A 21,928-nucleotide genomic window follows, 5' to 3' on the forward strand; every position below is an offset into this window, starting at 1 on the left:
GCCGGTTAGCCACAACTGGACCACTGCTCTAAAACATAACTGAATAGCGTAAACGACAATTTTTTTGAAGCCTGTTTGGACTCTCAAAATGACGACGGATTAAACGAACGACAATATGAAAATTATAAAACTGATTGTAATGAAGTTTTATATCTTGAGTTCAAATATTGATAAATATGTTTTAAATAAAAATCTATTTTTTTGTTTAACCTAACGTTTTTTTCGCAAAAATATTTGCGTAAATTTCAAATATAAATATATATTTTTTGGTTAACAAAACATATTCTTACAATAATTTGTTGTATGTTACCTTTTCTGTTTTTCGTTTTTTAGAATAAGTATGATAAAATAAGGTACAAGTTCTTAGTAAGAATAAGTATAATTTTTATTTTTAGTATGTTTAAATTTCATTGTTAATTAGTAGTGAAGAATCTAAATTTTAAATTGAGAAACCTAGTTATTATATAGGTCTAAAATCAATGAATCAAAAAACAATGAATCTAAAATCAATGAATCAAAAAACACAGTTTATTGCAAATAGTAATTCACTAATAAAACGCAATGATCTAAATAACATAAAGAAAAGACAAGAGAAACACAAAAAATAAACAAGTCACATAGCAAAAGTACAGCTTTACAAAAATTCATAAGCAACATTTATAAAACAGACTTTTAAAAGAGATAAAATATAGGTCAAATAGTTATTATAATGTATTCAGTGAATACATTGTAATACATTATAATGTGTATATTCGTATATATGTATGTATATGTGAATACTATTCACATATACATACATATATACGAATATACACATATAAGAAGTTATAAAATGTACATAAACATAAAGAAAAAAGTTATCGAAGTAAAGAATAAAGTTATGCGTAACTTTTTAAGTAAAAAAGATGGAGTGACTTTAAGAACAGATTCTTGGATCTAAGGATAAAATCTGTTTTTAGGGTGTACGGAAGGGTGTTCCAAGAAAGGATACACTGGTATGTACTGAAATTTATTCCATGTTTAGTTGTCTGTTTTTGTGGGATGGTTAAGTTGTTAAAAGTGACTGATCTTAGGTTATGCCCACACGCTGTCCTACTATTAAAGTAGCTACAAAATATGGAAGGAAAGAGGCCGTGTTACTGATCCCAGACAAATGAACAATTTAGAAACTGGATTAAATCATAGAGAAGAAGAAATTTGGATGTAAGATGCAGGATGTCAGTAGAGAAGTCTATTGGACGGAAATGATTTATTCGTATTGCTCTATTTTGAAGCGAAACGATTTTAGAAAGACTGACGGTTTGAACCTAAAACGCAATCTTTACTTGAACCTAAAAATAGGTTCAAGTAAAGTTTGCGTTTTGGAATGCGGCATTATTATAAACTGAGCAAGATGAACAGATATTAAGCGGTAAGATTGTCTGAGATTATATCAGAAGAATAAAAACTTAAAAAAATATTATCAATCACCGTTTCAGAATGAGTGGTTATGCGTGTAGGCTGTATGATAAAAGGAAAAAGAGAATTTGAAACCATTTATTCTAAAAAATGTGAAACTTCATCGGATGTATTGTATTTGAGCTAGTAAAAATTGAAATCTCCCATTAATATAAACTTATTTTTGTATAAGTTAATTTTCTGAAGAAGAAAATTTAGGTAATGATCAACAAATTCAAACGAACACATTGTTGGATGACGATATAAACAACCAACTATGAAGTCGCTTTTTTTAGCATTTATTACTTTAATAAATATTGATTCGAGTTGTTTACTTTTAACGAGGATCAAGTCAGTTCTAATTTTAAAGTTTAAACTATACTTAGTATACATTAAACCACCACCCTTTTTAGCTTTAGTTGGCGTATGAACAATTATATATCCGTCTAAATCAACATTAGTTATAGACACATCTTTATCATGCAGGTTAGAGAAAGTTAATCCAAAATATCAGGCATATTATTAAAGGATGCTAATAGTATTTTAAAATCGTCAATATGATATGCTAGTGAAGATATATTTATATGGGGAGAAGTTACAGAATTTCGGAATAACTCATTGTACCTAGGAACATCTACATATTTGCAGTTGATTGAAGTGTAAGATGAGTCACTGAGGTCCTCCCAAAAAAGGTTTTTCAAATTTGGATTATTAGTTAGATTTTTAATGAGGTTAAATACCATCGACTTTCCTGCAAGTGTGGTAGATAACTCAAGATCAGAAATATTAGAGAAAGGAAGAAATGTTTTTGTAAAGATTAGGCAGTACCAGATATTTAAAGTTTTGAATTTTTTATATGTCAGTTTGTCAACTCGATTACATTTTATGTGTATCCAATTGTCACATTTGATAGCTGAGTGATTTTTAGCTACCGCTTTAAAACATATACTACAAGGTTGTATCACTACCATCATTAAAAAGTTACAGAAAAAAGTTCAGTAAAAAAAAAATAAATAAATAAATGAAAAATAAAAAAAAAAAAATCTGAGTGTAAAAATCTAAGTGAGTTGCAGCTAAGTTGTTATTATTTTTCTTCTGTAATATTTTAATGTTAAATACGTTGTCTCTATTTGGAGTAATTATATTTCGAAAGACAAGTACTGTTATTATTCGAAGTACATTTTAAATTGGTCTGAATTTAAAATTTATTTAAAATTTTCTGCTATTTAGGACTTGCTTTCATTAAAAACATTTAAGTTAATGTGGTTGCTGATAGGCAGTCCTAATGTGCTTTACGTTGACTAAAAGGAAATTTCATTTTACGTGCAGATTTTAATTGTTATAATTGTTCTTAAGTACAATCATTTGAGATTCATTTTTATCTTAATTATTTGTCTAACATATTTCATCTTAACTACTATCAACACTTGCATTCATCTTAAAGAGTGGTGTATAAACTCATTAATATCATTATTCCCTTATTTTTTTTTTAAATATTACTCTGTGAGATTCTAGATTTGAACCATTTCCAATCTTTCTACTAAACGCAGAGTTCGTACAATGAACATAAATTCAGTTATGAAAATATTTAATCAAACTAATGAACTTATAAGAGCTGATAATCACATAGAAGTTTCAAATGAACTTATAACCTTACGAGATACTGCTGCAGATAAATTTGAAAAAATCAAAATGTTAGATGAAGAGATTTCTGTTTTAATTGAAGATGTTGATGAGTTACAACTTGATGATGACAATGCTACTCAATTTACACTTAACTATAAACGTGAGATTTTGAAAATTATTACTTTCTTAAAACAATTTGATTCAAAAAGTAATGAATCCAGTTCCGTTGCTACATTTAAAACTAAAAAGGTGGTTAAACTTCCTGCATTAAACCTTGAACCATATATAAGGAAAAGCGGGTTCTAGCGCATTGATACTTTTCCATACTTAATGATGCTAAAAATGGTTAACATTTCATATCGGGTTCTGGCGCATTGATACTTTTCCATACTTAAGGATGCTAAAAATGGTTAACATTTCATATCGGGTTCTAGCGCATTGATACTTTCCCATACTTAAGGTTGCAAACATTGATGCATTAGTGAACATTTCGTGTTTTGAGGACAAACTTAAGATGCTAACGTTTTTCATGTTGTGTATTGGTCATAGTTAATAGGCAAGAAGAAGTATAAAAATAATCATGTTACTTCTATACCTTGATCTAGTAACGAAGTTCTTCAAGGTGTCTAAAGTGTTCAAGCTTAACCAGTCCTTGTTTTGTAGTGTCCAATGGTGAAGGTGCTGTGATCATTGAGTAGTATTCTTTTATCATCGTTAGCGCTGAGTGCAACTTTGTTGATTTCTTCAGTGTAGACGTCATGATGATGTGATCGGAAAACGTTCATGGTTGCAAGCTGTTCTTGTTTATCCTTCAAGCAGTCATAGTAGTCTTGATGAGTGAGATGATTTTTAACCACGTTCTTTTTAACTCCTTTGCATTTTTTATGTTCTTCTTTTTCTTCAGGGATGTAGTAAGAGTAGAGCTTGGGTCTAAGCCAGACAAAATGTGTGATTTGTTTACCACCGGTCTCATCCTTGAACTTGCCAATAACCTTTTTATTTTCACCTACTTTGAAGCCAACGTTTTGAATAACAGGATAGTCTTTTGGAAAGTCGCTCGTGTCAAATTTGCTTTTTACATCATCAGCAATGTCTTTATAGAAATCTTCTGTTTCAATTTCGTAAATGAGCGAGTCAGTGTCGGTCATGAGCAGCTTGGCTTTATCACCGTATTTAGGCTTGATGTAGTCATAGTGATGCTCAAACATGAGAGTATTGCTGATGTCAAGGATGCTCATTCCTAAAAAAACGGGTTTGTCGTAAGTGACTTGTGTTTTCTTCATGTGAATCGCGATTAATTTTTCATCAAAAATGGTGTTTCGATCATAACGAGGACTTTTAGATAATTTTAAGACTACTTTTCTTGTGGTGACAAGTTTAATATCAACGTGCTTTAGAATATTTTCCATGGTTATTCCAAAGACAGAGTTGTTCATAAGTTTAAAAAATTCTTTTTCAAAGTCGTTTTGAGCTTTTGTTCTCTTTTTTGTGTTGCCATCGATGTATGATTTCATGAAAGGTTCTTCTTCAAAGGTGATTCCTCTGTGAATTTTGGTGATGACTAGACCTAATCGTTCATAGAGTTTTAAGTTTTCATGGTGAACGACGTATTTTTCTTTATTGTTTAAATTGGGAACGAGTTTGGCTACATTTCCAATTGTTAATCTTTCAGGAGCTAAAGGGTAATCGTTGTGTAAATCGTGAAGCTCTTCAGGATAGCTCAAATCAACTTCGAGAATGCATGGCATAGATTTCCAATTTTTTAGCTCTTCATCATTCATCCATCTGAATCCTCTAACGGGAAGAGGTTTGCTCATGGCCCATCCGTACAAATTGTTGGCGTCTAAGTACTGAATGAATGTAGATGGTTTTGAAGGGTCATAGTCTTGCATGTATTTGTTATTAGCAGTTCCAAGTCGGTTTGAAATCATGCAGATTCCACCGCGTATTCCTTTTTGGATCATGTTGAGCATATCGATATCGGTTATCAAATCCAATTTAATTTTAGTTTCTTTTAACATGGCGTCCCAAGCCAAACCAGGAGAGGTGTAATACCAAAGAGGGTCGAGAACATAATATTCTATGCAAGTGTCTCTAAAACTTTCAAAGACATCTGCTAGATTCAGCACGTCGGACTTGTTGTATAGCTCGTGGTAATCTCTAAAGGTTTTGCATCCAAATACAATCCAAACTTTTCGCGCATGCGCGTAGTCTTCATCGCTGATGTGTTTATCGTCTAGTCTGGAGTAAAAGGCTTCTTTTGGCGGCAATTGCGTTTCAGAGAATTTTTCAATAGAGTCCATCCATTCATAGGGGTGAACTCCTTTTCTTAGTAGCAAATCTCTTTGTTCTCCGCTGTAGAATGAATTTAGATGTTTGCATATAATGTCTCCTTTTTTAGATCTTCTAGAAGCGCAATCTTTACAATTGGCTTTGTACTTGCATTTTTTTCCTTTCTTATCAAGACAGTCCTTTTTGCATGTCTTAGGGTCTAATTTGGAGCACTCCTCACACAAATCTTTAACAAGGTTGTCAGTCAAATCTTCTAACGAGCTTGACATGAACCTGTAGCTGTCAACGAACCTCAAATCTCTATACACTTTTTTCGGTTTGCCTTTCTTATCAGTCGAATCTCTCACTTTGATGCTTTTTGAGAAGCTGATGTATTTTTCTTCGCTGTTGGGTATGCAATTGAGTTTTCCGTTTTTTTCCGCCTAATCTCTTGATGAACAAATGGCTGTCATAGCCAGACAAGTTATGAAAGACAACAGGAATAAATTTTGGAATTCGATATTTGTTATTGCAAGCATCATGAGCAGCACCACGGTACTTTCCAGTCAAATGACAGTGATCCCATACTTTATCACCGTTAAGATCTTTTTTGCAAATGTGGCATTTGATTGCATCTTCAAACTTCTTTTCATCCTCATCAGTCTTGAGTTTCTTTTCCTTCCATTGTTCTTGTCGTGAATAACTATCGTCACAAATCTTTATAAAGTCTGCTTCAAGCATGGTAACAAACTTTTTACCTACGTCGTCCTAATCGCTTTCTGCTGTGTACTCAGATTTACTTTTAAAGCCATCAGGTCCTACGATGTAATAACAGAAGGAGCTTGGAACATGCTTTTAATATTGTTTGGTGTACGACTCTTTACTATCATATTCAGTGCTGTCATCGATGGGCTTGATGAAACTTTCAAAGTCGGCATAGACACAGTACGGAACTCTCATACTATTGTTGTAGTTTTTAAACTCAAGGGTTGACTCTTCTTTTGGAAGATCGATTCTCATTGGAGCGTTATTATAACAGTATTCTCTGTGGATTTGAAGCTTTTCTTCAAGGTCATAACCATGCATACAATTTCTGCAAAAATGAAGCTTTCTTTTTCCTTTTGTTGTTGAGGAGCCAGCAAACCCACTGAAATTTTTAATGAGGCAATAATGGCTGTTGTCTTTGTTTGAAATATACAGCAAATCAACACAGTGCTTTTGATCATGAAATTTGGATATATGCATAGGCTGAGGTTTATTCGTTTCATAGTGAAAGACGTTCACGCTAATATCCAGATTATTTTTCTCAAACTTTTTGATTTGAATTACCTTTACAGGAAAATCCATTCCTTCCCAATTGAGCTCTTTAGATTTTAAAACCAAGTCTTCATCAATTCTTTTGTTGTCTCTATTTTTCATGTTAAGAGCTCTGGTAACGCACCACTTGAAACATTCATTGTCGTTGTTTTCCATGTTGGTGATGGCTTTTTTGTTTTTCAACTTGGCAGGTAGCTCCATGTAGGAAGAGCCCTTGAAAGGTTCATAATCGACAAAGCTTATATCCATTCTTAAAATCTTTGACAAGACGCAACTGGATCCCATCTTGTTGTAATTAGCACTACGTTCCAAGATTTTTTCTTCCATTTCGGTCATTAACGTTCGTACATCATCACCCTCCAATAATCCTTTCGCATAGGATGAAAAGTTAGCTGTCTGAGTAGTTTCCTCACCTGTTAAGATGCTTACGCGAGTCATTTCACAGGCTAAAACAATTCTTACCTTTGTGTTTCTTTCTCTTCCATGGTTTGAATAGCAGACTCTCTCACCAAGTTTAAAAAAGAAACAATGTCTTGGTATCAAGAAGACGGCTCATATGAAAATAGTCTAACAGAACGTTCTGCTGAATGCTTAGTCATATTAAACTTTACTGTATATGGACCACCTGTAGACCTTGAAGCAGGAACCGGACTTGTAGAAGACGGTGTTGGAACCGGAGCACCAAATGCAACGTCTTTGATTGACTTGATCGTTTTTTCCACTTTATTTCTCACGCTGCTTACTGCATTTTTCACCGAGGTTGGAACGTATGAATCAACAATATCATTAAGTTGGTTAAAACAGTTAGAGACAGATGTTAACATTCTTGAAAACCATCCTGGTTTTGGCGCAATAACGTTTGTTGAATCAGCAACAGGTGGAGTAATAACCGGAGCAATAGGATCAGCAACAGGTGCAGGACTTGGAGCAATCGGAAGCGGTCTTGCCTCAGTCGTCCGTCTACGAGCTACATGTTGAGGAGCAGGTCCACGTCCAATGACAGGATTTTGTATAGCCTCAATGAGATCGGCTTTTCTTAGTCTTGAGATGCCTTTGACTCCTTGGCCTTTAGCCATCTCTCTTAATTCTTTCACAGTCATTTTGGAATAGTTTCGATCTTTTCGATCATTAACAGGCTCTTTGACAGACTTTTGACCAATGACAGGTTTTGTTGTTCTTATAGCTTCAACGAGCTGTTCCCTTGTAATTTTGGTATAGCCTTTGATAGCCCTTTCGTTAGCATCTCTTCGTAATGATGCTGTTATGAATATTTCTTTGTTTTTAACTGACTAAGGAAGATCAACTCAACGCCTTTTTTGTAACTTGTTTATATATATTCTTATTAAGAAAACAGCGTTATTTATACTAAATCTGACATAGTTGACAATTATTCTTAACTAAAAATAAGATAATTACCAACTTCATACCATATATTAATTACTGTAAAAATACTTGACGTCATCGCGTGGTTTAATAAATGTTTATGACACACTCCCCCAATTTGTAGAGAACATCTACAAATTCTCATCAAAATGTTCATCAAGGGCTGTTATTTTAATAAGTTCCTTAGCCTTTGATTTCGCCATTCGTGAAGGTCTTTGTTTCAGAGTTTTTGTTTGCTCTGCTGATATGTTTTCGCAAGGTTTAGAATCGTTTAAGAATTCCTCGATCTTAGTAGGATCTTGGCAAATTTCCATCGGATAAAGCATCTGAATCGGTCTTTCCACTACTTGATTATTTCCCGTTCTTAATTTAACACCGCGGATTATATTATCTTCTCCGCGTACAAGTTTCGTTACCATACCAATTTTCCACTCACCTCTATTCTTTTCTTCTCCTTTAAGCAAGAAAATCTCTCCCACTGCTACGTCCTTTTGATTATAGCCTCCTTTGCGCTGATGATTTTCTCGTAATGATCTTAAGTACTCGTTTGTCCACCTTTTCCACGCTAAGTTCTTGCATTTCGTGATATACCGCATTGCTCGTGTAGTCGATTTGTTGTTAAAATCTTCATCATCGTCATCTTCTGCATTTTCGGAAGGGATCGTAATACCTTTCCCATGTAAAATCATGTTTGGTGTTAATATCGGAAGTTGAATATCGTTCTCGATATATCCTAATGGTCGGTTATTCAAAGTATTTTCAATATCAATCAAAATTTCTTTAAGTCGTTCGAAAGTCAGACGAATCCTTCCAGTTGCTTTGTGTAATGATCTTTTTACCAAACCCACCATTCTTTCAAAGAAACCTCCCCACCATGGGCTTCTTGCTAAATTAAACTTCCATTTTATGTTCATTTCACCTAAGTAATTGTTTATCAGCGGGTCTTTCTGCAATCGTCGGATCCACCTTGCAGTACTTACAAATGTTTTGGCATTGTCGCTTATTATGAGTGCAGGTGTGCCCCTTCTTGCAATCATTTCTTTTATACTTCGACGGAATTCTTCATTTTCCATTGTTTTTAGTAGATCCAAACGGATTGCTCTTGAAGTTGCACAAGTATAAAGTACAATGTATGATTTTTTGTAACACTCTTTGCTTACTTTATATTCGATTGGGCCAGCGAAATCCAAACCAATAGTTTCAAAGGGGTATTTGCTTTTAGTTCGATACTTGGGCAAATCAGCTGTTAATGGAGCTAGTAATGGTTTGCACCTGAATCTTTTACACCAATTGCAATCGTATATAATTGTTTTGACTTGGCTACGTAAGGTATCTGTCCAATAATGCTCACGAAACTTGGACATTGTCAGACCAACCATCCCATGGTGAGTCTGTGCATGTGCTCTTTGAATAACCAAGTTTGTAAAGGGATGCTTGCGAGGTAAAAATATTGGGTGCTCACCTTGTATACGACCCATGCAAACTAAAAGCCCATCGTGATTTCTATGTAATCGCAATCTTTCTGAAGCTTCTTTAAATTGTTCGGATTTTTCAAATTCGTATTGAGCAATTTTCATCAGCTTCTGCATTGCGTTGCTCCTTTCAGTAGCTGATAGCACACCTCGACATTTTCTTTTACTTTTGAGATTGATAATGATTCTTAAGATCCATGCCATTATTCTTATAACTTTTGGTAGTTGATACTTGTTCATAAGTTCATCAAAGTAGTTAAACGTCTCTGCTGTGGCAAGGTTATGTATTTTTGTTGGATTAACTTCTTTCATTACTTCATCCATTTGTGTATGAACTATATTGGTTGGCCACTCATTCTTTTTGGTAAGCCATGTTGGACCGTTGAACCATATTTGTGGAATTTTTCCATTTTTAGTTCCTCTACTTCCAATATCAGCTGGGTTCTGATTGGTTGGACAAAGACGCCAGATAATCCAACTTCGTTTATTGATTTCTTTGACACGATTTGATACAAACTGCTTCCATTTACGATTGTCATTAAGGATCCAATGCAGTGCTACTGAACTATCAAGCCAACCGTATATTTCCATAACTGGGTATCCTTCAAGTGCCAATTTAACGTTTGTAAGAGCATTAGCTACCATGTGTCCAGAAATCAATTCAAGTCTGGGAATAGAACAACCTCGTTTTGATATGCGTGATTTGGCTGTAAACAATCCTTGAGTTACTTTGTTTCCTTGATGTACTACTACGTATATTGCACTGCAGCAGCCATCTTTGCTTGCATCACCAAATCCATGGATTTCAATCTTTTTTATTATATGATTCAAAACAGTTATACTTCTTGGTATTGGTGTAAGGTCTGGTAACGTATATTTCCAAAGCATCCATTCCTTTGATAATTCAGGTGAAAGTTTTTTATCCCAAGCAAATTTTAAATCACAAATTTGCCGATATATAAGTTTTGCTGTTAGTGTTATTGGGGAAATCACACCAAGTGGATCAAAAACTCTAGCCAAACTTTCTAAAATTCCTCTTTTGGTTATGATGTTTGTTTGGCGAGTTGGTCTGCAATCCACTAATAAAGTGTCATCATTTTTGTCCCACAACAAACCAAGAATTTTTGAATAACGTTTATTTTGTTCATTGATGGTAACTTCATGATTGTTCTCTTTTGAATCATTGGTTTCTAATGCAGGAAAATTCGAGTGCCATTTGTGAAGCTGGAATCCTCCCATTTCGAACAGATGAATTGCTGTTTGTTTCAATTTTTCGACACATTCCAGGTCAACTCACCCAGTGATTATATCATCAACATATATGCCCCTGTTGATTATCTGAATTTCATTCTTTTTATGCGGATAATGTTTTTCATACGTCATTAAATGTTAATTGATTACTCCCCCAAGAATAAAGGGACTAGATGCACAGCCAAACGGGATTCGAGTAAATCTTAGAGTTATTACTTCTTTACTTTTCAAGTCCAATATCCAATAGAAACGGAAAACATCACGATCTTTAGTATCAACTCTTATTTGTAGGAACGCTTGTTTAATGTCTCCAGTAAGACAAACAGGTTGTAATCTGTTTTGTAAAATAACATTGAGTAGTAAGGGTTGTAATGGAGGACCAATATGTAAACAGTCGTTAAGTGAGGGTGATCCGTACTCTTTAGCTGACGCGTCAAAAACAATCCTTAGCTTGGTTGTTTCGGAGTCCTCTTTTATCACTGCTCGATGAGGCATGTAGAATATTCTCTTGCCAGTTGGTTTGTTTGGTGCATACTCAATTATCCCATCCTTGAGTTGTTCTTGAATAATAGCATTATATTTTATGAGATCATTTGGTTTCTTTTCCAGTTTTCTAAGTACGCTATGCAACCTTGAGATACTCCCATCTGAATAGGATGCTAGTTTTGAATGTTCTACTTTCCATGGTAATCCAGTGTGATAAGAACCAGTCGAGTCTTGTTGTAGCTGTTCTTTAAATTCTTCATATACTTCATTTTGATTCCCTTTGCTTTGATCTTCTAGACCAAGAACATCCAAGCTATATAGTTCTTTGTAACAGTCGTTGGTTGACTTTGTAAAATATAAACAGTCCGAGGTGCTTTGTCCTGGTCCCATAACCGTCCATCCAAATATGGTTTCTTCTGCAATAGCTTCTCCATCATTTCCAGTCCTGAAACCTTTCAACTTTATTCTTGCAATATCACCAGCACCAATTATAAGATGAATTTTATGATCATCGTAGTCATCTTCATTATGAAAATGTAATCCCTCTAAGTGTTTGAATTTCTTTTTTAGGACGGATATCCTCGGATTTTGTAGTACTGTAAGCACTTTCCTTTCTAGCTTGCAGAGTTTAATATCAAGGCTGTTGCGTCCGTTTATTGAATATAGAGTTGTGTAGAACAACGGAAGGTTTTGATGTACTGATCCAGTCATTGTTTCAATGTTTTTCGATTCCCAATTATTTGGCTCTAACTTTAGGTACTTGATTAGCGTAGATGAAGCATACGAACTACCAGCTCCTGTATCCAAGAGTGCTCTCACTTTATATTTGCCCACGTTCACAACGACTGTGGGATGACAAGTTTGTCCTTCGTATCCAGCCATAAGGATACCCTTTTTTGATTCGTCTTTATTAACCCCAGTGCATATAGATGAATGATGCCTTCCTTGACAATGGTAGCAAGAACGTTTGCTACGACAGCTGGATACTGTGTGGTTTGTTGACGTGCAGTTGAAGCAGCGATGGTTTTCTTTAAGATATTGTTTCCTTTGCTGTGTTGAATGAAGTTTCGTACATTCGTGACTACGATGATTTTGCGAACTGCAGTAGACACAGCCAATGTTTTTAGTTTCTTTATGTTGGAAGTGTTTTTCCATTTGATTTTTGTGCTCCCAATTATTGTGGGGTTTTGAATTTTCTTTTCTGATATTATTTCTTGTTCGTCCAATAGATGATTCTGGGTTTCGTAAGGTATATTCACGTAGAGCTTCAATTAGCTGTTCAAAGCCCCATTCCTGCCATTTTGGATCTGTTCGAGTAATATCAGCTTTAACAGGGCCCAGTTTGTCGAGAGTTTCACGTACCAGTATTTCTGCTGTTTCCAATTTGTTTAAAGTTTTCAACGAGTTTATGCTTACATTTAATTTTCTGTAAAAATGATGTATTTGATCCACATCGGTATTTTTTATGTAGGGAAGATCCATGATATCACGACCATGCTGGCGTATAATTTCAGAAGTGATTCCATATTTTTGATTTAGAATCATTTTTGCTTTTTCATAACCATTTGCATTAAAAGGGAGTCCAGCAATTTCCTCTTTTGGCGTGTTTGATAATAGTTCACGTAAGTACGATAATTTAGTTACTGGAGGATAGCTTCTGTTGTCAATTTCTGTGCTGAATTGTTCCCAGAACCGCACCCAATCCACAATAGTCCCATCAAATTTTGAAATTTGTAGTCTGGGAAGTTTTGCTTTACAATCATTTGTGTGTGCACTGTGCATGCTTTGAGTTGTTTCTTGTATTTGTTCATTTAGTTCTTCTTTTACACGAGCAATTTCTTCGTGCAATTTCTTCTTTTTCGTAATTTCTCTTTCTACGCGGTATTCTTCCAGCGAGGTCAGAAGTTCGCTTTGCTGTTTAATTAAGTTGTTCTGTTGTTCGTACCAGTTGTCGATTTCTTGATTGTCGGCGTTTTCTTCGTCTCTTTTTAATTCTTCTATGTTTTGGATTAAGTTAAAAGTCTCCGACAGTTTTGCTTTGATGGTTGGTTCTAATCTATCTAGTGTGTGTATATCGTTATTGTTCAATGATATGCGTACTTCCAGACCAAGTCGCTCAACTTTTGTTAATGTTAGTTCCAATTTCCTTTGATAGTGTAGCGATTGGATCTTCGCGTTGCTTCGGAGGCATTTTAAATTCTATTGTAATCTTTGATTCCTTACGTCAGTTGATAGCTTGAAGAGTGTTCCGTAGATTCCAGTGTCCTGGCAGGGTCGCCACTTTGTGTTGTGAATATTTCTTTGTTTTTAACTGACTAAGGAAGATTGACTCAACGCCTTTTTTGAAACTTGTTTATATATATTCTTATTAAGAAAACAGCGTTATTTATACTAAATCTGACATAGTAGACAATTATTCGTAACTAAAAATAAGATAATAATTACCAACTTCATACCATATATTAATTACTGTAAAAATACTTGACGTCATCGCGTGGTTTAATAAATGTTTATGACAGATGCCATTGAGACTTTTTTCAATGCTTTATCACCCATTTTATTAAGGGAAGGAAAATTTTTTTTGATGCTTTCAACTTTTCGCTCTTTAGCGATAGATTTTTCTGAAGATTGGAGACTCATTTTATTTCCGGTAAGATTTTCTTTAAGCCAATTCAATTTTTTTTCAATCTTAACACACTGTCAGCATATTTTAATTCTCGCGTGAAAAGAATTAAAAAATCATCTTATGAAACAAGATAGTTGGCAAAAATTTCGCTTATTGAGTCGTATACATGCGCTTGAGCCATTTCATCAAATCTAATCGTATACTTTCTTCCCCACTCGTCATGTGCAGTAAATTCGCATCCAGCCGCATGAATTTCTTTGTCTTCATCAAACAAATGTGCACGACCCATGGTATCAAATTCAATCACATACTTCCTCTCCATCTTTTTTATTCGTTGTCATTTATCTTAATCGATTTCAATTTTTAATTCTTCAAAAAGAATCAAAAAGGGTGATTTTAAAGCCTTATTTCATCCAATTCAAATAATAAAATGGCGAGGTCGATTTGATTTTTCATCTCTTTTAGAGAGTCATAGTCTTCCATCAGCAGTTCCTCATCACCAAAGAGTTGGATCATTTGGTAATGTTCTCCATCAAGGGCATGGACTATATCTCCTTCATAAGCCGCATCATTAACATTTCACTTTGTTTACCCAATATCCATTTTAGATGATAAATATCGTGTTTAAAAAGCCTTTTTATTTTGTATATGTCTGTTTTACTCAAATCACTCCTCATGATTTCATCAAGCAGCTGACTTCTGTGAAGGTCTTGAATCATTTCGTGAATTGGCATGTAGTTCTTTTCAAACGCATCATTCATCAACGGTCTACTCAGTTTCAAATAAACTTTAAGTTCAAGTTTGTAAATTTTTTCAAGCATTTTTCCAGACTGTCTGAGCTTGTCAATAAGTGTGCTTTGCATGTTATCCATCTGTTTTAATCGTCGTCAATTATTATACTCGAATTCAATTTTTTTCAGCAAAAGTTAAAAAATAACTTGTGATTTCCACGGATTCAAAGAATCTAAAAAATTAAGAGGAATACATATTTTTAATCTCTCTAATCTGCTCAGTGATTTTGCGACAATTATTACGACCACTAGCATTTAATTTCCAATTGGTGCCGATAAAGAATTTATTACGAAGGTCGATATCTTCTTTTATAAGCAGGACCACTTCTTTTAAAGGTGCAACTTCAACCATTTCCTTGAAAATCGTTTGATGTTCCTTTGGAAGCTTTCGAACGTTTTTTAAAAATTTATCCAAACTTTTCGATTTAATCGTATCAGGAGTTAACACAAACATACCATTAAGAGCATTCAAAAGATCATCCCTTCGCATGATTGCCATCTTTATTTAACACTAAGATTTTTTAAAAAGCCAATTCAATTTTTTAACTTTTACCGTGTTAAAAAATCATGCTTTAAAATAATCAATCTTCAATCCATCGTCCATAGAGATGCAAAAAAACGTGTTTTTTTGCTGTCATGTTTTTTTCACCCAAAAAAACGTGTTTTTTTGGTTTTTTTGGGGTTTTTTTGGTTTTTTTGGAGTTTTTTTGGCTTTTACAGCTCTTTTTAGTTTTTTTGTTTACTTACTTTTAATTTTTTTTTAACTTATATAAAATGTTTTGTTTTGTTTGAGTATTTTAGATTCTATATCAAATTATATTAAAATTAATCTATTTTTATTAAAGCGTGAACAGAGTTCACAAAAGAGTTAAATTAATGATTTTTTTATTGCTAAAATAGTTAACAAACTATTTGTTCTTTTCAAAATTTGAATTCAAAAATTGATAAAAAAACAATGTTATTTTAAGTTGTTTTTTTTTAAACTAAAACTCATCTACAGAAGAATCTTGACTAGAAAACTCTGATTCTTGGTCAAATGACTCAAATTCTTGTTCAGGTGACTCTTCATCTGAAACATTTATTGATTCGTGAAATTTATCTGAATTATTTATTGGTTCTTTAGGCAGAATTGGTTGTTGTGTTGCACGCATATCTATTGCTTCCAGTTTTAAATTTTGCGATACAAACACTAATTTTGCTGCTCTTTCATTAGTTAATCTGTTCCTTTTGGCACTGTGAATATTTGCATAACTGCTAAAACTTCTTTCGCAAGCAGCACTTGTAGCAGGAAGCTGAAGAATTTTTGCTGCTACTTTTGCTAATTCAGTAGATGAACATAATCCCTTCCACCAGTTTGGACCGAACGTTAAGTCAACAGCTGTCCATATAAAAGTTTTTGAAAAAACTCCTCCTTTACATTGATAATTTGCTAAATCAGCCATCAAAATATCTATTTTGATATTAGGTGAGTTTACAGCAATTGAATATATCACTTCACATGCATCAATCTGTTAAAAAAATTTTGATATGAATTAATGGTTTTACTTGGTTTAATAAAAATAAACAAAAGTTACTAATAATTTAACCTTTTTTTCCCCATTTAAATATCTTCCTTGATATTTGGGGTCAAGTAGATTAGCAGCCATATGAACTTTTGTTAAGCAAAATTTTTTTCTTTTAGCAAATAGTTCTTTCATTTCTACTTCCTCTTTTTTTGTTAAAGGACTGGTTACTATGTTTTGAGTAATATTATTTTCTAAATTATAAAAGATTTCAACTATAGATGACAACATTGGGCTGTCAGCTTCTGTTATCTTGATTGCATCAGTTATTGGTACTAGCAGCTTTAAAAATCCTTGAACATTATCCCTAAAAATATCTGATAACAAGCTATTTTTTGTTGTAGAATTCAATACACATCGCTCAGAGATGGCCAAAGATATTAAAGACTGTTTATTTTTCTGTGTACTCTCAAGACACGCCACAGTGGAACCCCATCTATTAATGAATAGATTTTAATCACATATCCTAATTTAATAATATAAAATTAGAAATAAAATAGATTACTATATAAAACTACGTTTTAATTAATTGTATAAAAATAATAATTACCTGGTCTTTATCGGTAGTTTTAATGAAATGTTTGAATTAACAGTTGATTTTTGAATTTCTTTAAATATTGCACCTATTATGTGAGAGTTTTTGATTTCCTTTACAATATCTGTTGCTTGTGACATTAACACACAAAGAGTAGGTATTTTTATAAAATCATTAAAAAGCAAATTGAGACCATGAGATATACATCCATAGCAATTTAGAAGAGGATAGCTGATTTTTAATAGTTTCCATGCCTTTTTCATGTTCGCTGCATTGTCTGTTACTATTCCCATAACTTTTTTAGGATTAATTTCTTCTAATACCCTCCTTATTTCATCTGCTATGTATTCCCCAGAATGACTTGATGAACCTGAAAATTATTACTTTCATGTAAATACTTTACAAACTGTTCAGTTATAAAATTAAAAGTTTTGAGCATGAAGAAATAAGTTACGATTTGGGAGAGAGTTAAAAACAATTTTTTTAAAAAATGTATTTATTATTTATTCTTAAAAATAAATATAAATTTATGTAAATTTTACCTGAAGGTAGTGATTTCCATAAAATAGGCAATGATGAAGGCAATGTCAACACAAAGTTAATAATTGCTTCATTTCTGCAAAATGTAAATAGTTTTCAAGTTTTAATTTTTAAATTATTTGCATAAACAATACATTAGTATTTTTGTATAAATTTATTAAACAAGTACCAACCTAATATTACTCCATCCATCACACATAAGTCCTACAGAATCTGCTATTGCAATTGATTCTTTAACATTGCTTGATATTCTATTGAATTCTTTATCCAAAAGTGTGTTTGACACTTCATACGTTGATGGGAGCTGATAAGCTGGGCGTAAGTTTTTCAAAAAGGTTTTCCAGTATTTATTATCAACTAAACTCATGGGTGACCCACTTGCGTAAATAGCTCTAGATAGATGTGCATCAATTGATTCCTATGACAATAATAATCTTAGATAAACAATTAAAAACAAATATGCTATACAAAAAAAAAAAAAAAATGCTGATACCTTTTCATATTGTTTCATGCTATCAAACATTGAACAGGATTTACCACTTTTAGAAATTGGTTCAGAATTTTTTAAAGGGTCTGAAATAATGCTTGTGACATTTGTACTATTACTTGAAATAAGGTTTTTAAATTTACATGTTGCTTTTCTTTGTATTTTTTCTGTCGTGATTTTTTTTGACATGATTGTGTCATCATTTAAAAGTTTGTATTTGACTTCAACTGGACATTTTTTACATTTCTTAATATGCATGGCCATACGTGTTCCACTTTTTGACATAACATCATTGCAAAAAGAACATTGAACTCTTTCCATTTTGCTCACCTGGCTTGCTGGCTTAAACAAAATGCTCACAGATGTTTTCTTTCTACCCCCAGTGTGGCCACAGACTACTCTTTTATTACTACTCATTACTGTGTTTTAATCAAAATGATGGGATTATTTTGATTAGAAATCTGCTTAATGCTTACAATACCTTATAAAGGCTATATTCTAAAATATTTTCATAATTCAGTTATACTATCAAAAAAAATAATAATAATAATTGTATTACTAAAAATTTACTTTACTACAAATTATGAAAGGGAAAATTAAAAAATAAAAATACTACAACACACTTATGCAACATTTATAACATGATTTAAAGTACTATTTCCACTTTCTGAAATTAAATAATGGCAAATTTAACTTATTTGCAATTGCAGAAATAAAGATAAAAAACAAAAAGCATAAAATAAGATAGCAAAATTTGAAAAAATTAAAACTATGCAAACTTATACAATACATATACATTTTGCAATGCAGTGTTATTTTATTTATAAATTAAAAAACATAAATTAAAAAAGGTCTCATTCATTTTACAAATTACAAAAACTCGCTCATTCTGTTGAAAAATTTGTTTTTAATGTTGAAGAAAAACTGTTTCGAACTCAAAAAACATATCTACATAAAAAAACAAACAAAAAAGACAAATCTCCTTTACTTATGTCTCTGTATTTTACAAGAAAAATGTTTCTTCAAATAATTTTTTCAGTTTTTGTTTAGCTTATCATAAGTAAGTCATTGAAAAACAATAATAATTAATCTGCTGATAATAATTAATGTTATTTGATAAACATTTGAAGAGCTTGTAAAACAAGACAGATAAATGGTATGTTAAATAAGAGAATGACAAAGTGTTTTAATATCACCCATAAACACACTTTTGAGGTGATATTTATTTAAATGTTTAAGGTGTTAAAGTAATTAGTTAAAAAAATACAAAAAAAAAAAATTTGTGGGGATCTGCTACTTTATGAACTTTAAAGGCAATAATAACAAAATCTTATGTTAAATAAAGGAATGAATATTCTCTTTTAGTAAATAACACTTAAAAACAAATTTTTAAAATTATTTCAGTGTTTAAAAAAAGAAAAAGAGTAGTTTAAAAAAAACAACCAAAAAAACCAAAAAACGAAGCAGTTGGTTTTTTTGGCCAAAAAAACCGGTTTTTTTGCAAAAAAACAAGAACCAAAAAAACGACTCACATCTCTAATCGTCCACCTTGCCATCTCGTCTCTTAAAATATCTCCATCCACGTCCCGTCTCTTTCATCGCTTTATAAAGAGACTTTTATTCATTCACCTCACCCGTTTCAATGTTGGTCATTCTTATAGTGGCAGGCTTTTTTTTAACTGAACGAAGCCAGTCCCATTTTGGATCATCATTCTTTTCTTTTGTTCATGAATTCTTGGTCGACCTACTGGCTTGTATTCTTTTACACTTTCCAAAAGCGAATCTTTACTGATCAAATTATTTTCAACAGCGAGCATCATCAACCCCATTAAATTGTTTGATGTTTTGGTAACACCATTTTCCCTTAACAAATTTTTCAAATACGAAGTTGTATACCTCATTTTATTAAGGGAAAGAAAATTTTTTAAGCCAATTCAATTTTTTTTAAAAAAGTTAAAAAATTCAAAGAATTTCCACGGATCTGAAAGATCTAATAAACAGCAGTCATGTGAGTTCTATCTGAAACAAAATGAAGCATTTTATCAGAGATCACCACGGCAAAGATAACGGTATTTGCAACAGTTGAAGTTCGAAATTTAAGGTTGATCACCAATTCAGCTGTTTCTGAAGCCACTCTTTCTTTTTGCTAGCTGATATCAACAAAGAACAAAGGATACAGTTTTATATATTGAAACAAGGACAACCCAGATTGACAAATAAGTTCGTTTGTGCCGTAATATTTTTCATCAAAAGAAAACGTATCTGCATAAGCCATGACCACTTTCTTTTCGCTAAAATTCAAGTCGTAATTATAATTTGGGTACTTTATTCCATTAACGGTCACGTAAAAATTGCTAATATCGCAATGGTCAAATAGTGACGGATTAACAGTTTGACTAGAGGGCCTGTTCGTCTGAAGTCCAAACAAAACAAACATCGGAACGCTTTTGTCAGTGATTCTTCCAAGCGACCAGGTAAATTCCGTTTGGCCAGCAGGAATAAGCTGTCTTTCGCATTTGTTTGATTTATAAGGTACTTCGATAGGTATCTTTTGAGCTATTAAACTCATGAATTCAGCATTTCTCGAAACACTCAAATCAGCGCGTGGCATATAAAGCCTGAATTTTTTAAGATCAATCATTCCTATACTGGAGCTCTCCGCTCTGTAAATCGCATCATCGCATTCTTTCTTTGTAAAGGTGATGGTGTGTCTGAACCCATAAACAACTCTATCATAGGTTTCGCAAAAAGCAAAAACGTGTTTTAAAGGGATCCTGAACGAAAAAGCGCCAACGGATGTAGTGTCTGCAAACAAATGGTCTCGTCTAACTTTAAATCCTTCATTTTCAACAAGATTTGATGTGTCCATAAACCACATTTGCTTCATACCATCTGTAATCTGAAATCCGTGAGGGTATTTCACCATTCCAAGAATGGTAGTGGCATGACCTGGATAAATAACTCTTTCCACTTGCTCTCCAGACAAGTCATAAGTCACGTCGTTAAACAAATACATCAAAGCATTTTTCACCAAGGCGATTTTGTCTGTGGCTTCATAAAAAGTTCCATCACTCTTTTTCAACACTCCTTCAATAAAAATGTAAGCCTCTGAGGGCAGTGTTTTAATAGATTGACAGTCGATTTCAAAAGTGATCGTGCCTGAAGAATTTAAATCAAGATTGGTTGGAAGGTACTCAAAAAAATCCAATTTTTCAATGCCAGTGTCATACTCTGGTTTATCAGTCAGTCTTAATCGATCGGTAGTTATCATTTTATGGAAAGAAAAATTTTTTTAAATCATTTCAAGCGATCACTTAAAATTAGGCGATTTTAAGTCCTCTTCCCATCTTCACTAGATCTTGGATTCGAATCGCATTCTGTTTTGACATTTTCCTAGTTTGAATGGATGAACCAGTCTTTAATTTCACAATGGTCTTTTTACCTTTATCAACAGCCACATCTTTAGCAGCAGAAATGGCAGAAAGAGCCAACTCTGTGCCAGCAGATTTTGCAGCTGTAATCGCTTCTTGTCCAATTTTGCTTGATGCAGCATTTTTTAGCATATTCATTGTTGCTTTTGACATACTTGAAGCAGCTGCTCTTTTAATGAAATTTTTAATCAAGTCTAGAATATCACCTCCTCCAACAACGTTCTTTTTCGCATATCTTCTTTTGTTCACAATGAGCATTTTTAAATAAACATTTTCTTTTTTAAATCATCTCATGATCCTTGGAAATCTTCGATTTTAAAATCCCTTGATGACTAAATTTTATCAATTGTCTTCATTATCGATTTGTATTCCGCTTTATTAATCTCCCCTTGTCTCAACAGCTCATCGCAAATGCTCACAGCTACATTTCTTGATCCCTTATTCCCAGCATGCCAGGAAGCAATACTCAATTCAAGCTTTTCCACCAGCGCATTCGGATCGCTAGGAAGAATGATCACTCCATGACCTTTTTTCCCTTTTTCAATACGCATCATTTTTTCCCAAATGGGAGCAATAAGTTTCTGATACTTTGGTCTTCTTGAAGCTTTCGGTTTATTCGGCTTCGTATCAGATCGTATAGCATCACTGTCCATTAAAATTTTTTCATAATTTTGGAAATCTTCATCCGTATACTCGCTCGGTATTTCATATTT

The 21,928-nt window shown here is 33.1% G+C and overlaps 4 protein-coding genes across 4 annotated transcripts; all 4 read right to left on the reverse strand.

The window, feature by feature from the left end:
• Positions 1-8,165: 8,165 nt before the first annotated feature.
• Positions 8,166-10,745, reverse strand: LOC149886250 (uncharacterized). Its single transcript, XM_090094348.1, has one exon. It carries the CDS (start codon positions 10,743-10,745, stop codon positions 8,166-8,168), a length of 2,580 nt encoding a protein of 859 aa, XP_089950474.1.
• Positions 10,746-10,895: 150 nt separating this feature from the next.
• Positions 10,896-14,158, reverse strand: LOC149886251 (uncharacterized). The gene is made up of 2 exons (XM_090094349.1): positions 14,073-14,158; positions 10,896-13,422 (listed from the first exon to the last, which is right to left on the reverse strand). Exons 1-2 carry the CDS (start codon positions 14,156-14,158, stop codon positions 10,896-10,898), a joined length of 2,613 nt encoding a protein of 870 aa, XP_089950475.1.
• Positions 14,159-15,596: 1,438 nt separating this feature from the next.
• LOC149886252 (uncharacterized) lies at positions 15,597-16,382 on the reverse strand. Its single transcript, XM_090094205.1, has one exon. The coding sequence runs from the start codon at positions 16,100-16,102 to the stop codon at positions 15,644-15,646; it is 459 nt and encodes a 152-aa protein (XP_089950331.1). The 5' UTR covers positions 16,103-16,382; the 3' UTR covers positions 15,597-15,643.
• LOC149886253 (uncharacterized) lies at positions 16,102-18,397 on the reverse strand. Its single transcript, XM_090094350.1, has 6 exons — positions 17,791-18,397; positions 17,471-17,715; positions 17,300-17,373; positions 16,773-17,127; positions 16,247-16,658; positions 16,102-16,110 (listed from the first exon to the last, which is right to left on the reverse strand). The coding sequence occupies exons 1-6, from the start codon at positions 18,199-18,201 to the stop codon at positions 16,102-16,104; spliced, it is 1,506 nt and encodes a 501-aa protein (XP_089950476.1). The 5' UTR covers positions 18,202-18,397.
• Positions 18,398-21,928: the final 3,531 nt, after the last annotated feature.

The sequence above is a fragment of the Hydra viridissima genome, unplaced genomic scaffold (genome assembly GCF_058129835.1).
Source record: "Hydra viridissima isolate aposymbiotic clone 2 unplaced genomic scaffold, HvirCarnegie_v1 scaffold_7, whole genome shotgun sequence".
NCBI lineage: Eukaryota > Metazoa > Cnidaria > Hydrozoa > Anthoathecata > Hydridae > Hydra > Hydra viridissima.

Coding starts and splice junctions, on each gene's coding strand:
- LOC149886252 (XM_090094205.1), bottom strand. CDS start 16,102: ATGGCTGATTTAGCAAATTATCAATGTAAAGGAGGAGTTTTTTCAAAA.
- LOC149886253 (XM_090094350.1), bottom strand. CDS start 18,201: ATGAGTAGTAATAAAAGAGTAGTCTGTGGCCACACTGGGGGTAGAAAG. Junction 17,374..17,470: donor GATGGATGGAGTAATATTAG/GTTGGTACTTGT, acceptor TACATTTTGCAG/AAATGAAGCAATTATTAACT. Junction 17,128..17,299: donor ATGGAAATCACTACCTTCAG/GTAAAATTTACA, acceptor AATAATTTTCAG/GTTCATCAAGTCATTCTGGG.
- LOC149886251 (XM_090094349.1), bottom strand. CDS start 14,158: ATGGGTCGTGCACATTTGTTTGATGAAGACAAAGAAATTCATGCGGCT. Junction 13,423..14,072: donor CATGACGAGTGGGGAAGAAA/GTATACGATTAG, acceptor ATGCCTCCGAAG/CAACGCGAAGATCCAATCGC.
- LOC149886250 (XM_090094348.1), bottom strand. CDS start 10,745: ATGGGAGGATTCCAGCTTCACAAATGGCACTCGAATTTTCCTGCATTA.